The 8,141-nt window shown below is 34.4% G+C and overlaps 2 protein-coding genes across 4 annotated transcripts in view; one reads left to right on the top strand and one right to left on the bottom strand.

Moving 5' to 3' along the window:
* LOC109538079 (epithelial discoidin domain-containing receptor 1) overlaps nucleotides 1–7,039 on the top strand; it is a 185,767-nt gene extending 178,728 nt beyond the window's left edge. For all 3 annotated transcript variants that reach the window (XM_048669156.1, XM_019905124.2, XM_019905123.2), the window contains exons 18-21: nucleotides 1,085–1,177; nucleotides 1,360–1,501; nucleotides 1,643–1,794; nucleotides 2,869–7,039. In XM_048669156.1, coding sequence (XP_048525113.1) covers nucleotides 1,085–1,177; nucleotides 1,360–1,501; nucleotides 1,643–1,794; nucleotides 2,869–3,031 — 550 coding nt within the window. In that variant the 3' untranslated portion in view covers nucleotides 3,032–7,039. The remainder of the gene's footprint in view (nucleotides 1–1,084; nucleotides 1,178–1,359; nucleotides 1,502–1,642; nucleotides 1,795–2,868) is intronic.
* A 2-nt stretch (nucleotides 7,040–7,041) lies between these two features.
* LOC109538084 (distal membrane-arm assembly complex protein 2) overlaps nucleotides 7,042–8,141 on the bottom strand; it is a 2,720-nt gene continuing 1,620 nt past the window's right edge. Inside the window, exon 3 of the mRNA XM_019905137.2 lies at nucleotides 7,042–7,574. Within this exon, the coding sequence (XP_019760696.2) occupies nucleotides 7,090–7,574 (485 nt within the window). The 3' untranslated portion in view covers nucleotides 7,042–7,089. The remainder of the gene's footprint in view (nucleotides 7,575–8,141) is intronic.

Consider the following 8,141-nt stretch of genomic DNA (forward strand, 5'->3'; position numbering starts at 1 on the left):
TCTGATTTTGCGCTTTTGGTTCCCTCATCCGAAAGATGCCTTCCTAATCTAATTTTGTGAAAATCAACGAAATCGTTGTAGAAATGCACATTTAAAATTAATTAAAATCGCAAAGCTGAAACTATCAGCCGAACCCATCTGAGCATCATGGCACACAAAAAGCACACAACCGAAAAACCTGCAAAATAACAATAATTAATGACTTTGCTGGACTTTATGACGTGTTCCCATGGGAGACAAAAGAGTTGACTGAGATAACTCCTAATTGTATTATTTTTATCCATGCAACTTTTAATTCGGAATTTTTATCGTATATACATACGGGTTGAAGCTCCAAATCTCATTCGCACATGATGAATGGTCGTCTTTCATGTCCGGATGGTAATTAAATACCTCCGCTGTGGTGACAAGGGTGGATGGATAAGGTCGAAAGGGTTGTTTTTCTTAGCTCCACCGAATTGTGTCATGTAATTAAGTTTAATATTTAGAGAAATGATCTATTTGCTGTGCACGTAAAGAACTCGGGTTTTAACACTCAGCTGGACAAGGTTTTGCTAGATTCATTGTGATCCAAAACAGTGCCAACTGATCCGTTGGAACTTCCAAAAAATAATTGTATAATTTAATTCAAGTATTTTTATTATCAAAACGCCAATAAAATACTACAGTACCTGGCATTAGCGTTACAATAATAAATGATAAAAAAATGCAAGCGAAATGCGAACTTCGCAAGTAAATTCGACCGGTATAATAACCTACTGACTCACGCGGCCAGTGAATTATAATACAATGTGGGCCACACGATTGTGTTCTAGTCGCTCCTTTACACACCCGCGCACTTCTCCACTTTCCCCTTGTCCTGCTAAAACGAAGCCGTGATTTAAGTGGAAATCTCGCTGCATTCAGCGCAGCGCCAACGCCTTATTGAGTAGTAGATTAGTATCGGTTGTTTGTATAGAATTTTTAAGTCAACTTGAATGCAATAAAGGGACCGTGCGATGATAATATAGAGATTCTATTTATTATTCGAATTAAGATGGAATTGTAAGAGAAATTACTTAGGTATATTTGTGGTTTTTTTCAGTTATGGATCCTTGATATATGTTGCGACGCAGATAGCATCAGGAATGAAGTACTTAGAATCGTTAGATCTAATTCATAGGGATTTAGCTGCCAGGTAAATTTACGAAATTAATCTAATTTTCATATATTTTTCCATCAAATCTTGTTCATATTTTTTTTTATTATTCGTTTTCGCACATTAGCAAGTTTTCAGTTGGAGGAATCGCCTTCCACATATACATTTTAGCAATAATTGGGAACTAATTAAATGTTAATTGTTAAATTTGTATATTTCAGGAATTGTGTCATAGACAAAAACTACACGGTAAAAATCTCAGATCACGCAATGTATTGTGATCGATACGAAAGCGAATATTATATGAGCGATACAAAAGCCCGATTACCAATTAGGTGGATGTCATGGGAAGCCTTACTAATGGTAAGTTCACTTGAAGCACTCCGTGAGATGAAAAGTAACAAATATCTGGTCATCTGGCCTGGGCCCTATAAAAATTTAGAGCATGCGAACAGTTAGTCAATCGCTACTTTCTGTATGATTAATTTATTATTTTCTTTCCAGGGCAAGCATACGACCAAAAGTGATGTATGGTCTTTCGCCATTACTTTATGGGAGATTTTGATGTTGTGCACCCAACAGCCCTATGCAGAACTGACCAGTGAACAAGTTGTCGAAAACTGCAGCCATTGGTACCAGAACGACGGTTGCAGACGGTAAGGAAATATTTTGAATATAATAAATAAATTAATTTGACATTCAAAATTTGATGGGAACAAAGTCTTTTTTAATTATTTTCCCCCTGGCATGTTTATCGTTGTAGTCTCCTGTGAAGAAATGTGCTTCTTAAGACTTTTCCATTAAATTTTTTAATCGTTAACTAAAAAATTTGTAATAAATGCAAATACTAAAAAATAACAATCGAGTAAAGACATGGTTACAAAATGCTATTTAAAAAGCACCTAAGCCAAAATATACCTACGAGTATTTTGGGAATTAATTAAAAGTTTGATTTTGATGTCTTAAAATGCTTGGATGCGAAAACACCGGACGTTAAAGTTGCATAATTTCTTGAATATTTTTACTGAGACGGTTTTTTGTCCATTAAAGCAGTAAACTCATATTGGTGTCATTTTATCTAAAGCGTAAGTAAGTGAGGCAAATTACCCCAATTAAAAAATACGTAAAATTGTAAAGCAGTTTATATTTCTTAAAAACAATCAACGGTATGGGAGAAGTCGAAAGATCCTTTTCTATAGGGTGATTTGAGACCATGTTTTCTTCTTCAGGCGTTACGCAAAATTCTCCCTTCAAAGAGCGAACACCGATTCAATTGAAGAATTTCACTTAAATCTCGGAAGTCGAGTCTATTTAAATTGTCAAAAGAACCCTTTCGATAGACTCTCAAAAACTGCCTGTCGCTAATTGGGCTCGAACAGAAATTTGTTATTACAAAGTTATAAGCGAAAATCAAAGCAAAGTTTCACGACATGTCGAAATTGGAACAGCAACAGTTAAAAAGTCTTATCGTAAGGGCTTTTTGCGTAAAACGTATGGAGAACTACATTTCTCGTGTTTTAAATTCAAAAATCAACAAATTGATTGCCAAAAATTATAGAGTAATAATTAACTACTTTTAATTATGTGAATTGTTATCTATTGAGATTTAAAGATTAGGTTGCCACAAACCAATGGCATAAAACGGCACTTCAAAATCTGATTGACATATCGGGTTTCTTGTTAATATGTTTTAGAGGAAGTTAATGAAAAAATATTGTTTTGTTTCATAGTGCTCTGCCAAGGCCAGCATTATGTCCTCGAGAAATCTATGACCTGATGGGGGAGTGTTGGAAGCGAAACGCTGCTGACCGACCGAGATTTTCCGAGATTCATCTATTTCTTCAGAGGAAAAATTTGGGATTTATGCCCAACGGCAACTCGCCTATAGTATAAGCACCAAAATGCCGTTCGGACCAGCCAGTGGTTTTCCGAAAAAGGCGCTCCAAAATCATTCTAAAGCTTAATTTCCTTAAGTGTGTAGGTATTTTTTCTTTGAATTTGGGTGTAACGGGACTCAAGTTGAAACAGGTATTAGATAGTGAATATATCTACCGGGTGTCAGACAACATCCACGGCATCGATTAGTCGTAGTTTTTTTACCCTTAACAGCGCTGTACATTTCGTTGCTTCTCATATCTAACCGTAGTTGTTCGATGCTGTAACACGTTTTTTTGACACCCTGTACAATACGAAGCATATACATAGAACATATTATAACAATTGATTTTTGGAAGATCGACTGGGCGTAAATATCCTGTGAAAAAGACTCTTTGTTTGTAGTCTTCTTCATTATAGCTGCTCTACAACCCTACATGTGATACAGCGCATATTGTGCAACCTTTGTAATTCATCATATCGTCAAGATGGATAGTTCATATCTATCTTAGTTTATCGCTTTTTATGTCCAACATTAATTCACTCGTAATCAACGTCGTTTTTTCTATGAACAAACGAGTTTAACAATAAAAACAGGCCATTTGAAGGTGGATTTAGAAAAATTTCGTGTTTAAAAAGTTTAAAGACAGCTTTAAACTTGAAAATATTCGTCAATGTATTCTATAAATATTCGTATAATGGTACATACTTGAAAAATATTCTACGATCAATGAGAGGCAAACTATATACAAATGCGCAACATTTTTTCACAGAATAATATTTCCAATAAGAACAGCTTTTTTTGCAGCGTTGCCCATAAAGTAACTTTAATAATGCTTCTAAGCATATTATGTAAAAACCTCTTTACGCTGAACGTCAAATTTATTGTTTTAGCTTTCAAAGTGGCTTCAATAGCCCATTTCAAATTCCAATTTTATTGCGATTAATCGAAACTGTTTAAACTTGAACGAGTCTCAAGCATAAATCAGCCTATAATCAGGAAAAAATCAGTGACACCAAAATAGTAATAAAATGCAGATTGTTCGTCTTAAAAAAAACAATTTGCAAAATCAATGTGCATACAAAAAACATATTTTGTTATGACAATTGGGGTAATTCTTCAAAAGTATATGATGCCTCTCCTAATAAAGTCGCGGTATGTAATTCTTGCTAAGTGTACGATGTAAAAAGTTTAACAAAAACATGTAACTAACATTTTAAAATCCTGAAAAAAATGCTCAAGAACTGTACAAAATAAGAATGTCGTCAGCCTCACGCGCTCCTCGTCTATTCCTATGTTCCTTCAAGAGAATGTTTTTCAAGTACCAGTTCGGTTTTACTTCGTTTACTCACACTGTACATTGTAATCCTTCTGTCAAAATTCCACCAAAAACATCGTATAAATGTACATTTTTCTTCTCGTAGGTAAGATTTAGGATAAAGTAAGTCATGGTTAAGATATAGCGACGAATTATCGACGTACTTACACGCTCTTTGATTTAAATCCAATTCCACCGTTTAAAGTAGCTACATACAGTGTGTTTGAGAAAAAATTGAACACCTGTAGGGAGCTTCTACGGTATAAAGCGTCAAATTTGTGATTTAAAAATAATGCAATTATATACAATAGGTGTCAGGTAACGATAACGATAATATGCCTAATTCTGCTATTTAAATATCTCTTTTCCCCCTTTTAAAGACCCCTCAGTGCCATAAAGTAACTAGGATTTCGTGTACATAGAATTGTCTGTACATATAGCGATAGATACTTGGAAATATGAATTGTTCGTAGTTTCTAAGATGTGAAAATAAGGGCGTAAAATTAATTGACTTTTCTTTAGTTTTAAGTACTGAACAAAATGTTTGTCAATATTTAATGATAGTCATGAAATTAATTTTTTAGACAAAAATTTATGATTATTTCAGCTGTGAATGTGTAAAGAATGCGGTAGCCAGAATTATTCGTTGTTTCAAGTTCAAACAGTGAAGCTTACTCTTACTAGTAATCTTTAGCGAGCCATGCTTTAATTGCAGTGATAAATACATTCAACATTCAGTTTTATCAAAGTTTGTAAGGTAAAAACTAGCTTTTTCATCTCTCACATTTTTTATCTTTGAACTAATTTTTTGCAGATTTTAGATTGCTTTTAAAACTAGATCGTTTGAGTCAAGAAAGCAAGTTCCACCTCGGATTTTTGAAGAATACACAGAAACTTTGTTAAAATGCATTTTCCAAAATCTCCAAGCTATTGCTTGAGGATCTATTGAAGCATTTGCTGTTAAATATAGAGCCAATGACGATTGAAAAGGTACAATCTAAAGCCAATTTTAAATTTTAACTCTGACATTTTTTATTTTATTACTGTTGTGTAATTTTTTATAAATTCAAATTTTAGTAGGCGTGACGCGAAAAACTTAAAACCGCAATTCGGAAAATTTCAGGCCTTCTCTGTATATATTTTTACTTTCCGTGTACTCACTCTTCTAGCTCTCATTTATTATGAATTTTTTTCTCTTTAAGTATTATCAGATTGGTTTCCTTTGTAGAATTTCTTGAAGATTGGCATTCGAGGGTACATGGTTAAAGATATGTGCGTATTTGATGGTAGCAGCGTAGACTCTTTCATAAGTTGCGTCGTTTCCTTTGGATTATATATATTATTTCATTGTTTCAAAAAAATTTCGTTCGAGTTCTGTTCAGTGCATCTTTGGTTTTTCTTTCAGCTTTTTTCAAAAAAAGAAAGCTTTTTGTGCTCTGAGGAGATTTTCCTTCGTAATCTTCTTTTGGAAATGTTTTATTTAAAGGCTAACTTTTTCATAAACTTTCTTTGAGTAAGAAAGCTGTAATTCGTTTGAACTGAGAAGAATTGCTCGATTCAACTCGATTGATAACACGTAATTTTTTTCAGTTCGGTTTCAATTAATGCTCTTCCGTCGTTACCCTCTTTAATAACATATTCCTTTATATTCTTTGCAGATAACAGTGGCTTTTCATTATCGCAATTTAAACCTCTGGGCTAAGTGTACTGTACAAAATCAATCAGGACTTTTAACGAACACGATGAAAACTCTCACTACATGATCAGGCACAAAATTCGAAAATTCCCGAACAGTAGCACGTTTTTTGCGATGATAATACGGTAAGTCCCTAACAAAATTCTTAATTTGCGCCTCAGAAAAATATAAAGGAATTTGAAAAACCACCGAAAACTTGAGTACAACCCGAAAAATCAACCATTGCAAACCACAAAAGCTCTTTTAAAAATAAATAACTTCTTACCCTACCAAATGTACGAAATGAAAATAGTTTTGGTCTTGAGCTTCACTGATTGCCACTTAAAATGCAATTGTGTGAATAGATTGCAATAGAGCATACAGGGCTAGAAATAATTTGAGATTTTTGTGAGTAGCACTAAGACAATCAAGTGCGTAACTTATGCTTTTGCTAGAACAAGGAAGGCATAATTAGGCATTAAATAGATGTCCCCATCCTTTGTAACAGTCCCATAGATTTGATTCACTGTTCCTATTAGTTATCCACCTCTACTAAAAACATCCAGTTTTCAAACGGCGTTCTAACATCGTTCTTAATCGATTTTTGGCAACGATTTGATTCAGTTTGAGAAATCGACTGCTTTCAGAGCGCCTAAAAGAAACAGTAAAATCAACATTGAAGAAATATCTAGGTGCTCCCTTTAAAAAAGTCTCCCAAAACAAAGTCCATGTAATTAAACTTAAGCCCCTTGTAAATGTATAAAGTTGCGTTGTATTATTCCCCTCTATTGACCATTCTGTACATGTGTAGGTACCTATTCCGATTTTCCACACGACCATTTTTTATAAATGTAGCCGTTTCATTCTTGTATTTAATACATATCACTCGATCATTTTCACAATTATTAATTATATGATAGCAGCGCCTCGTGCCAAGTTGGCGGGAAATCTGTGTGTTTTTCTGTATATACATCCAGATAATGTTTATTTATTAATAAAATTAGGCATTAATAAAGATACACAACTAAAGGAGGTATTTTTTGTCATTGCATTTATTCAAATACTGTTAAACACAGGTCGGTTTATTCAATTTCAAATTTTACTACGTCGCTCTTTATCTCTAATGCCGAATTGAGTTCCTCTAAAAGTAAACAGGTAAGTTCATAACGCGTGTCCTTTAACATATCGTCCAAATACAGCATTTTAAGATGGTTCATTTTATACAAGGCGCCCAGCCCCCTTTCAGAAATACTAAAAATGTTCCTAATATCCAAGTAAACCAAGCTATGCGAAAAAATATTTGTAATTACATCCATACAGTAATCGTCTATGTGCTCGCACCCGTTGAGACTCAACCACTCAACATTCTGAAGCCCTCTAAGGTTGTCGAGACCCTCGTATCTTAAAGACGTATTAGAGCAATCTATGGCTTGCAAGTACATGTCAGTTCTGTACCGGTTTGGTAAACTGTACTCTCCATTAACGGCTTTTATCCATTTATCGTCGTTGTGGAATTTCACGGCTCCGCCTCGGTAGACGATGAAATGTGCGCAAGCCAACTCAGGACCTGAAATAGATAAAGCAATCTCTAAAAAATGTACATAACTTGGGCATAATTTAAATGAAAACATCCTTTTGTCAAGAATTTTTTCCTTTCTTCAATTCAATATTTTCCGAGAGTTTAGAGTGTAGTAAAGTCCAGAGTAACTTTTGAGCGTGGTGTCGCGCTTAGAGTAGAATGTGGCCTTCCGAAAACCGTCTAAAGTGCAATAAGAAGGACGAAAGAAATATAAGTGAGTAATATATCATTGTATTGTTTCTATCTTATTTAATTTGTTTTATTTATTTTTTTACTTTCGTCGGTCATCGAATGGAAGTAAGTATTCATAGGACGCACAGGGGCGGATCCAACTTTAAAGTCAGGGGGGGGGGGTTATGTAGTAAAAATACAGTCTTCTGTTATCTATGAAATTAGAAAAAATATCGTCGTTTTGTGCAAGGGTGGCGCAAGATTATTGCAAAATTTCATGCTTTCCGTTCCGTTTTGCATGTTTCTCGGAAGCAAAATGAGCAAGAACGCTCGTTTTTACATCATTCCAGAGATGACTAAATGGCCTTTATTCGAAGTTTCTCA

This window comes from Dendroctonus ponderosae, unplaced genomic scaffold, assembly GCF_020466585.1.
Source record: "Dendroctonus ponderosae isolate FM_Combo_2020 unplaced genomic scaffold, Dpon_F_20191213v2 Dpon_F_20191213_8, whole genome shotgun sequence".
Lineage (NCBI taxonomy): Eukaryota > Metazoa > Arthropoda > Insecta > Coleoptera > Curculionidae > Dendroctonus > Dendroctonus ponderosae.